The sequence below is a fragment of the Alexandromys fortis genome, unplaced genomic scaffold (genome assembly GCF_014885135.2).
Source record: "Alexandromys fortis isolate MF-2015 unplaced genomic scaffold, M_Fortis_MF-2015_v1.1 scaffold_172, whole genome shotgun sequence".
NCBI classification, from domain to species: domain Eukaryota; kingdom Metazoa; phylum Chordata; class Mammalia; order Rodentia; family Cricetidae; genus Alexandromys; species Alexandromys fortis.
In genome coordinates this window covers 2,296,083-2,317,688 of record NW_026068061.1, presented here as the reverse complement: position 1 = coordinate 2,317,688, position 21,606 = coordinate 2,296,083, and the positions used below count along the sequence as shown (strand labels likewise).

General features: G+C 44.0%; 1 protein-coding gene across 1 annotated transcript; it reads left to right on the top strand.

Moving 5' to 3' along the window:
* Positions 1-2,108: 2,108 nt before the first annotated feature.
* Positions 2,109-21,606, top strand: Ankub1 (ankyrin repeat and ubiquitin domain containing 1). The gene is made up of 6 exons (XM_050120256.1): positions 2,109-2,390; positions 4,768-4,911; positions 11,095-11,311; positions 16,714-16,828; positions 18,323-19,255; positions 21,324-21,606. The coding sequence occupies exons 1-6, from the start codon at positions 2,298-2,300 to the stop codon at positions 21,451-21,453; spliced, it is 1,632 nt and encodes a 543-aa protein (XP_049976213.1). The 5' UTR covers positions 2,109-2,297; the 3' UTR covers positions 21,454-21,606.

Here is a 21,606-nt window from a genome sequence, read left to right as displayed (position 1 = left end):
TTTCTCTGTGTAACAGTCCTGGTTATCCTGGAACTCGCTCTGTAGACCAGGCCTGCCTCTGCCCTTTAGCCTGAGAACTTAATTCAAATGATTCATGAGAGCTACTGTGATATGAGGCGGGCTTCAAATCCGAGCCAAATAACTGTTTATTGCATAATCTGGGGCACCAAATGCAATTTCTTGAATTTTGATTTGATCACATTTTATTTATGCATGACTGTCTTCCCAAATTATACAAATTATTCAAACCCATCATTCTGACTCCAACGTGTGAAATTTATCAGTCTTGTGTGACCACAGCTCTCCTTCCATTTAGAAGAGTTTCAAATAGTTATAAGAGTTGCTGTGATCATGGTGTCTCTTCACAGCAATGGAAACCCTAACAAAGACAGATTACTAATAGTGAGAACAGGTGTATCTCTGACTCTATTGCCTACTTTTTTTTTTCCCCAGCGGACAGTGACAAAGATGGTTTATTGTACACGGATTACAATTGGCCACAAGTGCGGACAGAACTAGTCCAGAGCGCCACAGGTCCAGGGCAAAGAGCCAGCGGGGCTGTTGTCATGACGGCAGGGCGTCGGTCTCGGTGGTCTCCGCGAGCGGGTGGCGAGGTCTTGGGTCCGGAGACTTCCTCCGGCTGCAGCTCAGTCCAGCTTGTCCCAGCGTCCCGGCCTCCAGCGTCCCTTACTGCTGCTCCTGCGGCCTTCGTGGGTGGGCAGGCGAGTTTACTTGGACCTCTGCCTCATCTTTCTTCTCTTGCGCTTCAGTCTGCGCATTCTCTTCTTCCTCCACTTGGCTCTCATGGCGCAGGGGTGTCAAGGAAGATGGCGCTAAGGCCAAGAGCTCGATATAAGTACTTTTGCCTTGTCTTACTGTATCTTGTTTTATCCTATTTGGTTGTCATCTCTTGGAGGCCTGTTCTTTTCTGAAGAGGAAACAATAGGGGGGTGGGTCTGGGGGGGAGAGGGAGAATGAAGGGTATCAAGTCTCAATCCTTGGGTCACAAGGCTGAGGTGTGCTTATTTAGCATATCAAAGCAGACCTGGTTGTCAGGTTCTCCCAGCGTTCCTTAGTACCTACTAGTATAGTGGACATACCCCAGCCTCTACCCCAAACTCTCCAGACCAGGGACTGGGCTGCCCTTTCTTCATTGGCTCTTCCCTGTACAGTCCAGCCATTTTGGTTACCTGCCCCTTTTGTCCCTCTTGGCTGCACCTGGTTCCCTTTCTCCCCTCCTCCTTCTCCTCTCCCTCTTCCCTTGCGGCCCAGATGAGTCAGGGTCATGCTCACTGTAAACTCTTCCAGCCACGGCTGTCTCTGCCTATGCTCTCACTCTCAGCCACAATAAACCTTCTCCACCACCACACCTAGGAGCGGTCGGTCATGTTCTTTCCTTTCCTTTTCCTTTTTCTTTCTTTCTTTTTTATTCAGGGGGAAGCTGGGAGGAGTGGAGAGAGGGGAAACTGTTGTCAGGAGGTATGATATGAGAGAAGAATCTCTTTTCAATAAGGAAAAAAAAAAAAGAATTCCACTGACATCAAGTGGGGTAGAAAGAGATCACAATGGCAGATTGTTCCGAGTAGCACAGAGACCAAAAGAAATATCAATTATATTGTGTTGTGATGCAACAGATTTTATTGTGCAAGGATGGGAAGGGAAAGCCACATTCGTTTTCTTGGTGTGAGTGGGTATTGTTCTGGACCCCATTGGCAGGATTAGACACACTGCCAGAGAGCAAGTACACAAAGTTGTTACGGAAACTAGAACGCCTCCATGCAGCACACATTTGCAGAGGATTTTCAAGGCCACCTCATTCAGCAAGATCAACTCCATCTGCGGACGCCAGTGCGCCCTAATGCAGGCTGTATTCTTATGGGTTCTTTTGACCAGCTCTCCTCGAGTAAATGTAAATTCAAGACTCAGGGGATGGCAACTCCATCACCGAAGTGCAACTTGTGTGTAGGGTCTTTGCACTGAGTGTCAGAAGCTTGCTCACACTTGCCTCAGCCATTGTCTGCGTTCTGGTTTCTGTAATCTGAGAACAAGGTGGCAGTTGTGACCGTCTTCTGAGAGGAACGTTTCCTCCAACAGAGCCACTCACTGTCTGTGTTGTCCCATACCAGGATACAGCGAGTGTGTCTCTTTGCGTTCTTTTTGTCGTCATGGAGAACAGACAGCGACAGCTGCCTCCGGCCATGCATTTTTGTCTTTGAGAACTGGAAAATTTTCCAGCTATCTCTGAAAACAGGATTTTTGTTTCGTTTCATTTGTCCCACTTTTGAGACGGTAAATGCATGATGAGGATTTTTGTGGCTTTTGAAGGATCTTTTGAGGCGTTTGATGTTTCTGCACACGAATCTGTGGAAACCATCAAGCAGATGGTAAAGGTATGTATTTAGTCAGGGGTCACTAACATGGGTTGGAGTTTCATTATGCCTTACAGTTTAAAATGTGCAGGATAGAGACTCTATTGGGTCCATTTCTAGCATAAGGAACAAGGAGGTGTCAGAAAATATTCCTATTTGTTTGCATACTATATTGATAAGAATCTGGTACATTTGGAGATCTTAGATAAGAAAACACACTGAGTCAGTAAACTCTGGATTGGAGGAATTGTCGAGCTTCACTTTTCTTTAATGAGTTCATGGGTCGTGCCTGGACCAGATAGTTTATTACAATTGTGCCTAAAAGGACAAAGCACAACGCGAGCTTTAATACGTGCAAAGAGAGTGCCAGCTGTCTGACAAATGCCTTGTTTGGGGAGCGAGCCGATATGAGAAACCAAAGGATTCAGGAGATAGAGAAGACAGTGAACTTATGGGCTTCAGTTTTCTTTTGTATTCAGAGGAAGCTGAGGCGCAGAGAGGGCATCCTACCCACGGCCACACTGCCGGAATAAGAGACAGTCACGACACTCGGGAGGCAGAGGCAGGCGGATCTCTGGGAGTTCAAGGCCAGCCTGGTTTACAAGAGCTAGTTCCAGGACAGGAACCAAAAAAAAAAAGCTATGGAGAAACCCTGTCTCGAAAAGTCAAAAAAAAAAAGAGACAGTCATGAAAAGTTTAATTTAGAGGTGGTCATTCCCATTCACTAAGGAGTATTTCTTTTGTGCTTTGCTTTGTTTTACAAAATGGGGCCTCACTGTGTACCTCTGACTGTAGACCAGGCTGACCTCAAACTCAGAGTGCCTGCCTCTGCCTACTGAGTGCTGGGAATAAAGATGTGTGCCACCACAGCCAGCCATAGTGAGTATGATTGCTAACAGTGGGGAGATTATTACAATCTGGATCTAGTACAGGAGCTAGTATCCACTATACGTCACGGATCTGTTGGAAGTTTGATAAAGCAGATTAACTCTCAGAATGTTGTTAAATGCATAAAATACATAAGATGAAAAGATAACCGCAGAAGGCATGGTGCTGCGTGCTTATAATCCTAGCACTCTGGATGCTAGGGCAGAAGGGATAAAAGATTGAGGCCAGCCTAGGCTAGAGTAAGAGACTCTCCAAGAAAGTAAGAAAAAAGTGAATTGAATTTAAATATAATCTTCAAATAATAAAAGTCATATTTATGGCACAATGCCATGGGATGTGGGGTTTTATTAACATTAGCTAAGAGGTCCTAACGGTGCACTTAGCAACTAGTATACATTCAAATTAGTGATAAGTATGCATAAAACTCTGAAATATCTATAGCACCAGGAACGTGACATGGAGATTAATGCAATTTTTAATTGGTGACAATGCCACAGGTACAGATAATGACTTAACTAAATACAATTAAAGAGTGGGGGGAAGAAACCTCAAATTCACTTAGAGTTAACAAGAATAAAGCAGTAGCCGGGTGGTGGTGGCGCACGCCTTTAATCCCAGCACACGGGAGGCAGAGGCAGGCGGATCTCTGTGAGTTCGAGACCAGCCTGGTCTACAAGAGCTAGTTCCAGGACAGGCTCCAAAACCACAGAGAAACCCTGTCTCNTAAATAAGCGACCCCAAAAATTCTACCAAGGAACTTTTACAACTCATAAACTCTTTCAGTAATGCAGCAGGATACAGGGTTAACTCAAAAAAGCAGTAGCGGGCTGGAGAGATGGCTCCGAGGTTAAGAGCACTGGCTGCTCTTCCAGAGGTCCTGAGTTCAATTCCCAGCAACCATATGGTGGCTCACAACCATCTGTAATTTGATCTGGTTCTCTCTTCTGGCATGCAGACAGAACACTGTATAAATAATAAATAAATACATTTTAAAAAAAAGAATAAAGCAGTAGCAACTGGAGAGATGGTTCAGTGGTGAAGAGCAATGGCAGTTTTGTCAGAGGACCTGAGTTCAATTCCCAGGACTCACATGGAAGCTCACTATCATCTGTAATTCCAGTTCCAGGCGCTCCAGTGCCCTCTTCTAGCCTCCCTGGGCTCCAGGCATACATGTGGTACACAGATATACATGCGAGCAAAGCACTCACATACATAATATAGAAGTAATTAAAAATTTAAAATGAAGGTTCAGTTTTTTCCCCCAACTAAAATCTTATTTATAAGCTTTTAGGGAGCAATAGAGTCCAAGTCAAGAACCCTATCCAATCTTTCTTCCCTTTCTTCTAAAACAATCATAATGCCATTGGGAAGGGAGGGAAGGAGAGAGGAAGGAGAAGGGAGAGAAGGAGGGAGGGAGGGAAAGATGAAAGGAAGGGGGAGGGGAGCACTGTATTCTTGGTCTGCTAATAAAGAGACGGGCTGTTTTCATAAGCGGCTGTTGCCCTTTAAGGATTATTTCCACATTCCTCTTTCTGAAGACCAACAAGGCAGGTGGTATTTAGAGCTGATGTATGCCGGAGCTGCCCTAAGGAACAACTGGAGGCTGTCAGATGTTGGGATATCTTTCTGCGCAACTCTCAAATGCTTCGTTAAGGTACGATGGAATAATGTTTGCTCAAGATGTCTCTCGCATTTTGAGATAAGTTGTGGATGGCTCAACTAAGTAGTTTCACAATGTAGAAAAAGCTTGGCATAGGCTGGTGTGGCTGATGCCACCTATACTCCCAGTACTTCTGAGGCAGAGGCAGGAGGATCATCAGTTTGAGGGCAGTCTGGGCTATATAACAAGATCTTACTAAAAAGAATAAAATAAATATTGCTTTCTTTTTTCCCTTTTTTAAAGTTTTTTTTTTAGAATTTAGATTTATTTATTTTATCCTATGTGTTTGCGTGCCCAGCTGGTGCTTGAGGAGGCCCAAAAAGGCTGCTGTTGGATACCCTGGTGTTAGAGCTACGGGTGACTGTGAGCCACTGGATATGGGTTCTGGGAACCAAACTCAGGCCATGTGTAAGAGCAGTACCTTCTGTTGACCCCTGTGCCATCTTTCCAGCCCCTAAAGATTTACTTTTATGTACGTGTATGTATGCACATGAGTGCAGATGCCACAGGAGGCCAGAGCCACTGGATTGCTCCAGAGCTAGAGTTATAGACGGTTGTGAGCTGCCAGGCATGAGTTCTGAGAACCAAACTTAAGTCCTCTGCAGCAGCGGTATACACTCTTAACACTAACCCATCTCCCCAGCCCTTCTTGTCTTACATTCTCCTCTTTTCCATTGGTACTCATGGTCTTCTGCATGCTTCATGTCTGCTACGGGTAGTAAGATACAGACACAGCATTCCCTCTGTCCCCTGTCTGTTCCATCTCTCCTTCTCACCCTATCCCTTTGCCATCTGCCCCATCACACCATACAGGACTCATCGTAAATGAGAGTCTAATGGATGGCTCTGATATGTCTGTACAGTGAGACAGATGAGGTCACGTCCCTGGTCTTAAGACTTGGGGACAGCAGCGTGACAAAGAGAAATTTCTCAGTAACAGGAAGAATGTGCTGGCTAGTTTTATGACAGCTTGACACTAGCTAGAATTATCTGGAAAGAGGAAGCCTCAATTGAGGAAACATCCCTACCAGACTAGCCTGTGGGCAAGCCTGTGGGTTGTGTTCTTGATTGACGATTGATGTGGGAGGATCCATCCCACAGGGGGTGGTGCCACACTTGGGCTGGAGAAATCCCTGGGGAGCAAGTCAGTAAACAGTTTTCTTCCATAGCCACTGCATCAGCTCCTGCCTCCAGGTTCCTGCCCTGCTTCAGCTCCTGCCCTGACGTCCTTCAGTGATGGACTGAGATGTGGAAGTATAAGCTGGAACAAACTCTTTCCACCCCAAGTTGCTCTTGGCCACTGTGTTTTATCACAGTAGAAACCCTAAGATAGTGTCTATATCCAAGTACAGACAAAGTAGCCTTCAGAACTAGGTGTATGTGCAGGAGAAATGTCTTTCCCATTTTTAGGGTGCCCTTAATTCATGGCACATAACTGGGGATCCTGGGCTCAGCTTTCATTAAGAACTTTACAGAATCCTAGCTCTAAAATATACAAAACCATGTACTTTGGGATTTCCTGGGCTCAATATCTCTAATTTGAAATTAGTTTTTAATGGGGCAAGTGACCCAATTAAGAGCTGTTGTTTATGCAGGGGTAGAAATAGTATCCTACACTCATTTCCAACCCCTGAAAGCATGAGTTCTCGTCCCCTTAAAATGTGATACTTGGGGGCTGGAGAGATGGCTCAGATGTTAGGAGCATTGCCTGCTCTTCCAAAGGTCCTGAGTTCAATTCCCAGCAACCATATGGTGGCTCACAACCATCTGTAATGAGGTCTGGTGCACTCTTCTGGCCTGCAGACATACACACAGACAGAATATTGTATACATAATAAATAAATAGATATTTTAAAAAATGTGATACTTATCTTCTCCTACTTAGCAGTAAAAATTTTTATGAAATTCAAAATTAATTCTTTTTTTTTGTTTTGTTTTGTTTTTGAGACAGGGTTTCTCTGTGGTTTTGGAGCCTGTCCTGGAACTAGCTCTTGTAGACCAGGCTGACCTCGAACTCACAGAGACCCGCCTGTCTCTGCCTCCTGAGTGCTGGGATTAAAGGCGTGTGCCACCACTGCCAGGCTCAAAATTAATTCTTAATATGCTTACACAATTAACTAAGATGTTTTAAAAGATGCTCTCCTTTATTAAGTACTAAAGACATGTCACAAAATGCAAAAGATTGCATAACTCCATTTGTATAATTTTGATGTTTCCCAAGCATTTATTATTTACATATTCCTTATATTTTAAAGAGTGTTTAACTACCAAAAAGTAAAATTAAGATGACTGTGAAAGCTCCAATTTTCTCTCTCTAATACCCAGAAAATACTTTTAAAGCAAACCAAATTATATTTCTTTTCTTTTTCTGACAGGGTCTTGCTATGTATTGCAGGCTGGCCTCAGACTTTTGAGTCAAGATGTTAGGGTTACAATTGTGCGCCGCTAGAGCCCGCTTCTCCTTATGACTTCACGTGGGTTCCTATACCATGTTCAGGCACTGCGCAGCTACACAGATTACCTCCCTACAATCTCCATGCGCTGCCTAGTGACGATAAGGGTTCTGATTTTTATTTACTTATTGTTGCATGTGTGTAGGCATTTTTCCAGAGTGTATTTCTATGCATCATATGTGTGCCAGGTGCCTGTGGAGGCCAGAAGAGGCTGTCAGAGCCCATGGAACTGGATTTAGAGATGGTTTTGAACTTCCATATGAGTACCGGAACTCAAAATCCAAACATGGGTCCCCTGGAAGACCAGCCAGTGCTCTGAACCACCAAGCCCTCTCTAGCCCCAAGTTTTGTGCTTTTTGTTTTGTTTTTCTTTTTTTTTTAAAAACTGTTTGCTTGCTTAGAGGCAGTTCAATTCTAACATCTGAGCTGGCAAGGCGGATTTAATAGCTGGACATATAGAATGTATTAAGAGTGTTTTTTATTTAACTAAGGACTGCCTTGGTCTTAAATTAAAAACTTAAATTTTATCTATTTTCAACTAGTGAATATATTTCCATGACTCTCAATTCAAAAGCTACAAAAGAAAATACATAGTAAAGTCTCCCAACTCTGGCTCTAGCTTCCATTCCTAAGAGCAGTCTATACTGTGAGTTATGCTGACAACAACATTTCACAAGTACAGCCAATGCATCAACACCCATGCAAATACTGCAAGCTCTACACCGAACTCTAATATTTTTATGGGTTCAAAATTACAATGCAAGGAATAGACTAATAGTGGCAAATAGTTTATTGGAGAGAGTCGAGACAGAACCTGGTTATGATTAGCGTGCTGATCAATACAGGGCTTCATTAGAAATTCTCACATTTTGTGAGTCTTTTATTGATTTTCTTCTTCATTCTGTCCATTTGAGTTACACCTACAGTTCGTTATCAAAACTCTAAGAAGGAATATAGTGTGTCTTTAAAATAAAGAAAAAAGAATCGCCTAATTGTCGGTTCCTATTTCGGTTAGATCATTAAATAGGTTATTCCTGAAATCCACAGCATTTACTATATGTATATAACAGCTGCCAAAAATGTACTTACAATAATAAAAAAAAATCACCATTGAAAAAGATCCCAACATACATTTGACCTAAGGCAACCAAAGGCTGCTTTCCAAACACATTATTACTTTACTGCATAACTAAATATATACAAACTTAAGTAAAGTCCTTGTTCTGTAACATTTAATTATAGTGCTGTGTGTAAGTCAGTTCTGCGAATCCAGGAGAGCTAAAGCCTTTAACTTACTTTAGCATAAGCTATGAATGTGATAAAAGCCAGAAACTCTAGCTGAGCTCAAAAGCTTATCAAGTCAGCAATTCTTAAACATGTACCCATAGACATATGTCATAAAACAAAAGGTAGTTGCTTTTTATTGTGCTTATATTTTTGTGTGGTTTATGAAGAATTGCTTATGTGATAAGATTTTAGGTAGGGCTGGAGAGATGGCTCAGAGGTTAAGAGCATTGCCTGCTCTTCCCGAGGTCCTGAGTTCAATTCCCAGCAACCACATGGTGGCTCACAGTCATCTATAATGAGATCTGGTGCCCTCTTCTGGCATATAAACATACATGAAAGGAGTGTTGTATATATAATAAATAAATAAATCTTTAAAAAATATTTTAGGTAAATATTTAGCTGATCTACTGTTAAACACATTTAAAAAATAGTCTATTTCCCACTATTCCTGCAGACAAAATCCTGAAGGGCCAAGTACAAAAGATAATACGATCACTGTCCACGCTTCAGTGCAGGGCTCTGTGAAGCTCTCAGGACCCGGATCCCCTCCCTCTCCATAGCAGCCCCATCCCTCTCTAACCTTGAGGCCACGTGCTCCCCAGTATCCTTGGATTTTTCTCTTTCTCCAACATCATACTTATAAAAGCAGTAGAAACAGACCACAGATAACTTAAACAGAAAAAGACATATCCAATGCTACCAGGTAGAGGACAATCTCTTGAGGAAGAATAGAAAGTGGGGATCTGCAGTTACATAGCCAGAAATGGCATCTAAACAGGGCCAGAGAGCTAGTTCTGAGATGCCAACCCTAGCTTCAAACATTTTTTATTTTTGAATATTTTCATACACACATATATGGGAGGGGTTGAAGAAAAGAAGACATCGGACCCCTGGTGCTACAGTTCTAGGTGGTTGAGAGCTGCCATGTGGGTGCTGGGAACCAATCTCCGGTTCTCTGCAAGAGCAGCAAGTGCTCTCAATAGCTGAGTGGATCTGTACGGCCATCACTAGGCAGACACTAGGTATGCTGGCAGCCTTGTGACCAGGACAGGGATGCATCAGAATTGCTATCACTAGGACAATCCCAATGTCTGCTGTTTCCTTTGGTTTCAAATTCTTTTTTTATTATTATTTTTTAACAAAATACAGTAAGATAAAACAAAATGCATCATGTTAAAATTGGACAAAACAAGCCCATAGTAAATTAAAAGAGAAGGCGCAAGAATCAGAGATCCCTTTCATTTACCCACTCGGGAGTCCCATAAAAATAGTAAACTGAAAGCTATAGTCAGAGGACCTGGTGAAGCCCCATGTAGGCCCAGTCTCCACTGCCTTTCAATTACATTTTTACAGTAATTTCTGCCTGTCTATAAATATGTCAGAGATAGGTTTGGCTCACCTGAAGGAGCCAAAGAGCCGCAGGAGCATCCTGGAGTGAGATTTTTACAACCTACACGCAGAACACCCAGCACACTGGCCACAGGCGGCATCTCAGCTTGTTGGGCTGGCTTCGTGTGTAACAGAAGAGAGACTGCATTGGCTCTACTAATTTAAGTCTCTGAAAGAGGCCCTCAATCAAAACATTGGAAACACGTGTTTCATGAGTAACATCATTCCTCCAAGAATTTTTTAAAATGTTTATATTGATTATATTATGGCAATGCTGTTTATTGATTATATTATGGCAATGCTATCTGGGAAGAGGTGGGTGGAGTGAACATCCTATAAGCTTGTAGCAGGAACAGGCTCCAGGAGGAACCAGAGAAGAATTTAGCTTTGACTTGGTTTCTGTCCTCTGAGACAGTTATGTAAAAAACTTTCCATGTGGATGAGGCTGGTCTTGAACTCCTGATCTTCCTGCCTCTACCTCCCAAAGTCCTATGACTACATGCAAGATGTGGTAAGTGGCTGGATTGCCTGAAGGGTGCAGGAAGGACCTGGAAGCCAGGTATTTGCTTCTAAGAAAGCTTCCACGTTGGGGACATTCTGAGGCAGTGTCATGCACTTGCGTGTGCCCAGCCAACAGCAGCCACTGCAGAAAAATGTCACAGTCCTGCGGCCACTAAAGAGGAAGTAAAACCAGTTTCACTTCTCTAAACTGGAGGAAGGTATTTGTCTTCCCCACCCCTTCCCCGGCTTGCTCAGGGCTAACATTCCCCCAAACTTTCCATTTTCTCTTTGGATGTCTCAGTTCTACTTTCCTATTGGTCTCTAAAATAAAAGGAACAAACAAACAAACAAAGATTGCCAGTCCACAGCCTCTCCGCCTTAAACACAGTGTAGTGCGCGCGCGCGCGCGCGCGCGCGCACGCACACACACACACACACACACACACACACACACACACACACACGTCGTGAAAGGCGGAGGTGCTCAGACTTCAGCGTCCCCAGCTCAAGCTTCAGACAGTGAGTGTCCCCTCTCCTCTCCCGGCAGAAAGAAGACAAGCCTACCCTGTACGTGTTTAATGCTGTGACCCAGGAGATGATGCCAATGATGGGGAGTGTGTCTATTCTGGATAAAAAGGTGTCCGACCTGAGAAGGCTGGTAACTCTGAGGTGTGGCTTCCCCGTGAGCGTCTACTGTCTGCGGACACCAGAGGGACTGGAGATGTATGATTGCAACACCCTCAGGGACTACGGCACTGATATCGGTACTGCCCACCACATTCACGTCAGCCGCCACTCCGCAACCAGAGTTCTCTGATACCAGGTTTTACAGTCTTTCAGGAGAAAATGGAAAGCAGCTTTTTATATGCAGACTGTATTTTAGTTACCCTAAAATAGTTAATGCCTTACGTGGTTTAACGATAAGAAGTATAAAAAGACATACAGGGAGTGCTTTTAGGGCCAGGAGGCCAAGGAGTTATCCCTATACATCTTTTTATACTTGTTCTCAAGATTTAAAATCACGAATTAAATCACAACAAATGGAGCTGTTGCAAACTGGAACCTCAGTAGTCACACTGCTCAGGTGTAAATTATCAATACTTTGTTCTTTCATCTGGGTCTGTAGAGTAAGAAACAAAGATCGCAGAGCTCTGCTTATTCCTATATTTAATTTAAAAAAATGTGTGTGTGTGTGTGTGTGTGTGTGTGAGAGAGAGAGAGAGAGAGAGAGAGAGAGAGAGAGAGAGAGAGAGAGAGAATATATGTAGATGGGTTTTTCAGCGGGACCGCCAGCTGCTCCCAAATGACCACACAGAGACTTGCTATAAATTATAAATGTTCCACTGATAGCTTAGGATTGTTCTTAGCTAGCTCTTATAACTTACACTGACCCATTTCTATTAATCCATGTGCTGCCCCAAGACTCTTTACCCCATTTACACCCTTCCCATCCTGCTCACTCTGTCTCTCAAGGCGTTTCATGGTGTCTCCTCCTGACCCTGACACTTGGCCCCTCTTCTCGCCAGCCTTCTCTCTGCCCCAAAGGTCCTGCCTTGCCATTGGCAAGGGAGCAACACATCTTCACAGTGTACAGACGGATCATCCACAGCGAACATATGTGTGTGTCCATATGTACAGGTACCTTTGGAGGCCAGAAGAAGGAGTCAGGTCCCCCGGAGCTGGACGTGCATGTGGGGATGAGCTGCTTACTGTAAGTGCTGGGAACTGAACTCCAGGTCCTCTGCAAGAGCAGCGTCGTGCTCTTAGCCGCTGAGCCATCTCTCCAGCTCTCTTCTGCTAATTCTTAAAGCAGCATTTTGCTAATATCCCCAGCGTGGAAGGACAAAACTCAAGTGATACCATTTTCGTCTTCTAAGTGTATTTCAAGCACAGATGGGCTCAGGTTTCCTTTTTCCTTAGTGCACGTGGCAGAACTCGCTTTGCATGATCTCATCTTTAAATGTTGCCAGTTTTGTCAAAACAAGCTTCTCAAGAGCAGTTCTGCGCAGGATGAAAAGCTGCCGTAGCGGACCAGAATCTGCCAACAGAAAGATCACAGCCTCTCCTTCAATACGACAGAGTCAGGCCACATCTTCTTGGCCAAACATGAATGAGAAAAAGAACTAAATTTGTCTTCCCTAGACTAAAAAGTGACTCAGACCTTGGATTATTGTCGAAAGGTAACTGGGTCCTTGCTGAAGACCCATCCGCCCCGAGTGGAAGTGTGCTAAAATATTTGCTGCGAGGGATTTTGAGTTCCCTTAACAAACACACAGGGCTCTGTATGCGTGCATGAGCTAAATAGTTTTGCTTTCTGTCACTGCCAAATCTACACTTACTGATATTTCCCCAGGCTCTTCTTTCGCTTAACAATCTGTTTTCTTTTCGTTTGGAGCTGAGCATCAAAAACTTTGATATCAATTATTGTCTCCATTTTTTTTTTTTTTTTTTGGTTTTTTTCGAGACAGGGTTTCTCTGTGGCTTTGGAGCCTGTCCTGGAACTAGCTCTATAGACCAGGCTGGTCTCGAACTCACAGAGATCCGCCTGTCTCTGCCTCCCGAGTGCTAGGATTAAAGGCATGCGCCACCATTGCCCGGCCTTATTGTCTCCATTTTTGATCAGAGAAAGTGAAGCTGTTGGATTTGTCCCCAAAGTGCTAGTCTAGTTCTGAGTACTTGCTGGAGGCGCACACAGCCTGGAATGTAAGGCTCACATGGGCATTTGTGCTCAAGCAACCGATAATCTCATGCTTTAATTAAAGATCAAAAGAGGAAACAAAACTAGAATGATTTCTGGAGAATGTTCATTCACTCGCATACTTCTTGAATTATGACATTTTAAAGCTGGGAAGAATTTAAAAATTACTTCACCCAAACCAACCTTTCCCAGATTTAAAAAAAAAAAAGCAAAGTTTCTGAATGGTTCATTCATGTTATGTTGAAGAAAAGAACCCCCTTAAAATAAACATTTGAAGGGATAAGATTGGGGCGGGGATGAGAGAGTCGATTTCAGATACAAAATCCAGAGCCCAGGAACCATTTAGGTAGATCTCCTGGCTACCTGGAGAACACAGGGCATTGGAGGAAAGGCTCAAAAAGGAAGTATTGGGGTGGGGTGACTCTGACCTGCTTCTTATGATTCCTGAGGAGTCACGGGCATTCCCAGGGAAGCTGCCCTCCTCGCTTTACCTACAGGAATCCCGAACAGCATTCTCACCCTTGCTGCCATCTGAAAGTGAACTATGAATCACTTTCCCAAAGGAGTGGACGATAACATTTTGGAAATGCAATCAAGTCCAGGTTGAAAAACCAAAGGTTGAAGTTTCTCAATGAGTCAGCATACATACCTGCTCATACAGAAATGTGCAGAGCTGCCTCTGCCCGCTAGGCATTTACAGTAAAGGAGAAAGACTGAGCCATGGCCGTATCCTCAGTTATAATCCAACAAACCAGAGCGGTACAGGCTGATGGGATCACAAGGTGTCATTCAGGAGAATGTGGCCTGGAGCACGTGAGATGCAGAACTGTAAATGGTCTGAGAGGAGAAATGGAAGGCATCCTGGGCTTCCAGGCCAGGAGAAAATAATCAAGCTATAGGCTTGTGAACATGCTAATCCCTAGGAGAGGCTGAAAATAAGAGACTATAAACCAAGAGGATTTCCCTGACAACATGGGGAAGCTCAGCTAAATGAGCCAACCACGGTGGCACGTGCTTATTAATTCTAGCACTTAGGAAGCAAAGACAGGAGGATCACCACAAATCCGAGGTCACGCTGGTCTGTGTGGCAAGTGGCAAGCTGACCAGAGCTACATAGAGAGAGTGACTGCCCCCACCTCCAAATGGAAAAATTAATGGGGAGTTGGGGACATGGCTCAGTTGACAAAGTGCTTGTCTTGCAAACTGGAGGACCTTGGTTTGAGCCCCACTACCCAGAGAGAAGCCAGGTGCAATGGAGCCCCAGCTTTAGTGGGCACAGAGAGAAGCTGTGTGGAGCTTGCTGGCCAGTTCGTCTGGTTGAATTGCTGAGGTTTGGATCAAATAAGAGATCCTGCCTCTAAAAATAAGGTAGATGCTGGGTGGTGGTGGTACATGCCTTTAATCCTAGCACTAGGGAGGCAGAGGCAGGCGAATCTCTGTGAGTTTGAGGCCAGCCTGGTCTACAAGAGCCAAAGCTACAGAGAAACCCTGCCTTGAAAAAAAAAAGGTTGAAAGCAGATTAAGAAAGACCCTAGTGGGGGGCTGGAGATATGACTCAACATTGAAGAGTACCTAGGTTCAAACCTCAGCACTCCCAGGGCAGCTCACAACTGTTTTTAACTCCAAAATCTGACACCTTCAACAGACATGCAGGTGTAGGCAATTTTTCTGGCCTTCCTACCAGCTCCCACATAACCACATGGAGACTTCTTACTAATTATGACAGCTTGGCTAATAGCTTAGGCTTGTTTCTAACTAACTCTTCTAACTTAAAGTAACCCGTTTCTATTAGTTTACTTTCTGCCATGTGGTCTCATTACCTTTACTCTGCCCATGATGCTCTCCTGCTTCCTCTGTGTCTGGCTGGCAAGTCCTCGCGATTCCGTCCTTCTTCTTCCCAGCATTCTCTCTGTCCCCAAAATCCTGACTAGCTATCGGCCTTTTAGTTTTTTTTATTAAATCCATGACAGTGAAATATCATCCCACAGTGTAAAGAAATATTCCACAGCATGTGGGCAAAACACCAACACACATAAAATTTCTAAAAATAACATTCATAATAAATAAAGACCCTCAGCAATGACTTCTAGCCTCTATACATATGCACCTGCACATCCACACTGTTGAAGGAATTTTGGCCTGAGATTAAGGACAGAATTTCCAACATTCTGAGATGGCACTAAACATCGTTCGGCATCTGTGTTACATAGTTATGTGAAGCCACATTCCCAGCAGTGACAAAGTTAAAATATCAGTTAGCTCTGAAAAATATTGAAGACATTTTATATCTCAGCCAAGAGTTAATTCCTTTCAAAAATATTTATCAGCCGGGTGGTGGTGGTGGCACACGCCTTTAATCCCAGCGCTTGGGAGGCAGAGGCAGGCAGATCTCTGAGTTCAAGGGCAGCCTGGTCTACAGAGCAAGTTCCAAGACAGCCAGGACTACACAGAGAAACCCTGTCTTGAAAAACAAACAAACAATAACAACAGCAAAACGTGTGTGTGTGTGTGTGTGTGTGTGTGTGTGTCTCCAAAAAGGTCAGAAGAGGTTATCAGCCCTCGATCAGATCCCTTGAAGCTGAAGTTACAGGCAATTACAGGCCACCATATGGGTGCTGGGAACTAAATTCAGGTCCTTCGTAAGAGTCAAAAGTGTTCTTAACCACTGAGCCATCTTTCTAACCCCAAGATTTAATATCTTCTGTCAAAGAAAACATGTATATCCATCTCACCAGTGTGCGATTTTTCTTTAGTCTTTTATGAATGATAAAATTATACATATACCAAAGAATTGTTTTCAACTAAAATATTTTAAACATTTATTTGATTTTAAACTCTGTGTTTGTGTGTTACATGTCTGTCTTTGTGTCTGTTTGGGGGGGATGGTTACGTGCACATGAGTGCTGATGCACAAGGAAGGGTCAGAACCCCTGGATCTGGAATTACAAGTGGTTGTGAGCCACTTCGTATCCCAGATCCCCTGCAAGAGCAACACACACTCTACCACTGAGTCATCTTTCCAGTCCCAGATATTTTTTAAACATTTATTTATTTATTTAGTGCCAAAATACATGTGGAGGTCAGAGACTAACTTCGGGGAGTCAGCTCTTTCCTTCCACCGTGTGGGTCCCGGGATCAGACTCAGGGAGGCAGGCTTGGCATCCAGCACCTTTACTCACTGAGTCATCTCGTTGGCTCCCAAAAATAAATCCTTTATGATGGATTATAAGGAAATGCCTGATGTGTATATGTATTTGATAAACCTGTTCACCCCAAACTGAGTGTGTTAACGGGCTTTCCCCAGCCAATAGAAACCTGAAGGAAAATGGCATCCATCCCTGCCTCCCAACTTCAAGGCTTCATTTCACTAAGCTCTTGCTATGTTTGGAGAAAGCAATCATTAAAGCTTAATCCATTGCTTAGCCACAGTGACAGACTGGACCGTAAATCATCTCTCTCAATCCACAGGCACAACACTTCGTTTGGATGTCTGGGATGGATGGAAGGAATTTCTCATAGGATGTCTTCTCGGGCAAAAGCCTAAAGTCCAGCGATTCCTATCAAAAGAAGGACAAGTACTCAAGTACGAGAACCAAAGCAGGTGTTAGATGGATTTAAGTCCCCTTGTTCTAAGCCTCCATTCACCTTGACCCTGGCATTGAGATATGACTGTAGCTGGTTTCTTCATTGGATGCCAGGGTTGAACAACAGATATTGTCCTCAAATCATAAGCTGGTATTCAATTTCAAAGGTCTGGTTGTATTAGAGTTTAGAAATGACAAGAGTCAGGCTTCTCCTTTAGAAGCCTTATTAAGAACTGATTTGGTTACCTGCTGTTTCCTCCAGCCAGCCCTTCACATACAGTGACCATCAGGACAGCTCACACGGGGTACCAAGCTGCCCTCTCTCTCGTGCCTCTGACATGAATCTTATTCTGCATGAATAAATGAGTTTGCTGAGATCAGAATAAAATGCTGTCCTGTCGCTGGATCAATAATAGTTCCGTGATGGCTGATGTGTGTCTGGAACTGTTGAACACAGTTGACTTGGAGAAGCTGGTGGCTATTTTACTGCATTACTACAACCAGCAGCTTCCCAAAGTTGAATTAACTGTTAGTGGGCAGGTGTTTTAGAACAGTGCCCTCTTGTGGGTGATTTGAACATGTTTTACCAAATGCAGACACCGCCAGGCGCTCCAAGGAGTTAGTTCTTGCAACCAATTGTGAAATAGTCTAACCTTCCCATCAGCTTCTGTTTAGAGATAGTTGGGATCCTGTTTCATATTCTAAATGCAAAGAAATACCTGTGTCACTTTTCATACTGTGTTAGTGAGCATACTGCCTGTGACCAAGCACTGTACTGCGTTTATGTTTGATCCTTCATATGTGCAATAATTTCACGGTAGGCACGCTTCATGTGAGGAAACTGAGATTTCAAAGATGTATGTTTGGCTTATCTTTCAAGTTTGGGCAAGATATTGGGAGTGGCGGGGGTGGTAAGGTACAAGGCGTGATCTATTTTAAGACCTGTAGCTCATGTGTGGTAGCACATGCCCACAGTGCCAACAGTCAAGAAGATAGGGAGAATCAGGAGTTCAAGGCCAGCCTTAGCTACCTAGTGGCTCCAAGACCAGTGTGGTCTATGGGAGACCCTGTCTCACAAGACCTAAACTGAGTGTGTGTGTGTGTGTGTGTGTGTGTGTGTGTGGTGTTGTACATTCTGGGCATGCATGCGCACGTGTGTGAGCTCATGCATGAAAGTCAGAGGCGGATGTCAGGTGTCCCGCTCTATCACTTTCTACCGTGTTCTGTTGAGACAAGGTCTCTCTCTCTCTGGTGCAGGCCAGCGGGCAGCAAGTCCTAACAATTGTGTCTCTGCCCTCACAGCGCCAAGTTATGGGTTCACCAGGAAGTTTTACCCACGGTACCCAACATCCCAACCCCTCTAAACTATGCTCACAGTTAAATGAGTAAACATAAATAAAATATCATTATAAATGAGCATCGTAAGGAATTTTGATTGCTGTCTGTTTGCTGACTTACTAACCCTTTCTGCCAAACTTGTTGGACTCATTCAGGTACCAGAAAAGGGTAGCCCTGTACATCGCTGCCTTTCACGGACACACTGAACTCACTGAATGGGCTCTGAAGCAGGGCGTGCAGCCCCACGAGGCGGTTGGTGTTCACCCTTATCGAGCCTGGTGCCACGAAGCCCTTCACGCGGACGTCTCTGACTGCCCTATTCACGCAGCTGCCGAAGCCGGCCAACTGCTAATTCTGAAGGCCTTTGTCAACTGCGACGTCCTGTGCCTGGAATGTAAAAACGCAGCCGGGCGAACGCCCCTGGCCATTGCAGCGAAACACCAGCATGAAGCCTGTGTATTATATTTACTGAATAAAATGTGGTCCACAGTTTCTTTTCTAAAACTTTCAGTTCCTATGAGGATTTATATTAAAATAAAGCAGTGGATTCTCAGAGCTCAGAGTCATAGAGGCCAGAAAAGCCAGCTTGGCAGAGCAAGAATCTCCGGGGCAAAAGTTGGAGACACCGTGGTGGTGGATGGTTTTACTAAGCCAAAAATGACTTCCAAGAGCTGGTACAAGGCTGGAGACAAGAACTGGCAAAGCACTCGGAGGCAACTACCACCTTGCAAGCAACAATCAAGCAGGAAACCCGTCGATTCTTTACTAATTTCACAAAAGGACACCAGAAAACAAATCACACTCCCATCCTTAGTAAAAACAAATACCTCCTCAGAACCACAACATCATCAACCAGAAAGCCAGCAAAATAAAACTGCCCCAGCTGGGAGAAAAGAAAAGTACGTAAGAAATGCCTATCTCCCCCAGGTCCCGCTTCCCCCAGTCTCCAGAGTGGATTATCCCCACCGAATGCTCCACTGTGCTCTGTCTGGTGCCAATGGCTTGCTAAGATCCTTCTTCGCATCTTTCTCAGAGCACAGTGGGAGGACTCCGAGAGAGAACGCCATCTACTGCTTAGCTGTGGCAAGGTAATGTTTACTCTTTAAACAAGCAAGGGCATGTTTGCTAAGGTACGTCTGGACGGGGAAATGTTCCCGATGCCCTACTGCAGCATTCTGAGTAACACGAGTTGTTTTAACACTTGCCTATTTACTTAGCATCAAGGACTTTGTCTCACTGAGTCTGGTGACACTTGCCTCTCTCTAATCCCAGCACTTGAGAGACAGAGACTAAGAGGATCTCATCTCATCCTCAAATCTATGGGAAAACTCAACTGGTGCTATCAGCCAGTCCTTGAGCTCCCAGAAAGGGACAAGGGACAAAGAAACTGAAAATAGGGGAGGCTATCATGAAAACTGCCCCAAAGACTGAATAGCCACTAAAGTAGCAGGGACAAAAAAAGAATAAAATGAAAACAAATAAGGAGGCTTATGGGACAAGATTCACAGGAGAGAGAAGATCTGTCCTAGGCAGAACGGTAGCACTGGCCTTGACGTTTAAGGGGATAGACTATCACAGTTGGAGGGCACAGAAGTGTATCAAGAGGGCTTTCAGGAACATTCACATCCATAACTGAAAATAAACCTAAATGAAATCATTTCTGTTCTGCTTTACAGATGAGGCACAGCTGGGTGCCTGGGTTAGTGAAGTGTAGATGTATGTCTGTTATTTTTCTTGCTCGGCATCATGAGAAAGCAACTTAAAACAGGACTTCCTCGGTTTGCTTTTCTTTCTATACTGGTTTGGTTTGGTTTCCTCCTAACACGCTGCCACCTAGTGGGGAGAGTAATTTACGCTGTAAAATTCAAAATTTAGAACCCAACTTTATGAGAATTTTAAAAAATTTAAGAATTAAAAAACTAATCAGCAGATCTTATGTGGTCACTCACGTCTATGATCGTGGCCGCTTTCTGACAGAGTCCAGTTAAAAGACTTCACTTTCTGTTTTCTTTGCATCTGCTCTAACACAGAGACACTAGTTCAGCAGAAAGACATTATGTTGGTCAATTTTTGGACATCAAGGCAGATTCTGTTTCCACTTGTGTAAAAGTGTCTTGAAAAAAAATGACAGCAAGTTCTTCCAGAGACAACCATTTTCTTACTCAAGAGTTATCCTGTTCTTTACTTCCTCCACCTGGCTGTTTTGCTCAACATATTTGTAATGGTCAATCCTGTCCCTTTTAGAGACAAGCCCCACCCACTCCCTCCTCCATCCACCTCCGAGGCAAGCAGGTCTTCCTCTTCCAGTCTGAGCCCTTCCCTTTCCTGCTCTCTCCCTTCTCCCCTCTTCTCCCCTTTCCTCCTCCTCCTCTCTCTCTCTCTCTCTCTCTCTCTCTCTCTCTCTCTCTCTCTCTCTCTCTCTCTCTCTCTTCCTCTCTCTGCTCTTCCTCCTCCTTCCCTCTCCCCTTTCCCCTTCCCTGAATAAATATCCAACCTCACTCTGCATGGCTTGCCTATCCATCTCGATCTCTCATCCACCACGTGGCTCCCTATTAGAAAAACTAACAAGTTGGAGTGACTGTTCCCAGGTTTAAGAGTTAATTCTATGGCCAGCATAAATGGGTTAACCCAATTAGAGGGTTCAGAAAGCCATAACCACTGAGATAAAGCAAGAAGCAAGCCCAATACACAAAAAAAAATGTTACAACCCAGAAAATTCCCCACAAACTTGTGTGGTTTTCAGTTTCTAACGGCAGTTTGTAAAGTTCTAGCACTTTTTAGGGAGAATATCCTTCCTGCCTCATCGTAAGACCTTGGCTTTAGAAAGACCTTAGTTTATAGTTCCCCTCGTGCCTGTGTGGCAAGGGAACCAGACAGCAATGAAATCACCCTCAGCCTAGCGGTGGGTGCACGCCTTTAATCCCATCACTCAGGAGGCAGAGGCAGGTGGATCTCTGTGAGTTCAAGGCCAGCCTGGTCTACAAGAGCTAGTTCCAGGACAGGCTCTAAAACTACAACAAAACCTTGTCTTGAAAAACCAAAAAAAAAAAAAAAAATTAAAAATAAAATAAAATCACCCTCATTATTCAGCAATGGACAGGGAAGAGGTTGTGAATTGTGTCTTTTTATTTTTTGTTTGTTTTGTTTTTCTTGTAGCGCCTTTAAGGAGAAGCGATGGCTCCAACAATTAGAAATAGCAAGGGTCCTGGCCAAAAAGAGCATTTCTAACCTGACTGTCCAAGGAGGTCCAGAAAAGTGTGAAAACCTTCCAGAAACTTTGCTTTGAAAAGTCACATAAGCCCTGGATTGGAGCATGATATGGTCAAATAGAGTCTCCATTTCTAACGTCAATATATCAAACTACAATTCTAGCGCTACATGGCTTCAGCCGGGTGTTGGATGTTTAACAGCAAGCTTTCTTAGACACTGTACTATTCAA

Coding starts and splice junctions, on each gene's coding strand:
- Ankub1 (XM_050120256.1), top strand. CDS start 2,298: ATGATGAGGATTTTTGTGGCTTTTGAAGGATCTTTTGAGGCGTTTGAT. Junction 11,312..16,713: donor GGACTACGGCACTGATATCG/GTACTGCCCACC, acceptor CTCAATCCACAG/GCACAACACTTCGTTTGGAT. Junction 16,829..18,322: donor AAAGAAGGACAAGTACTCAA/GTACGAGAACCA, acceptor GGACTCATTCAG/GTACCAGAAAAGGGTAGCCC.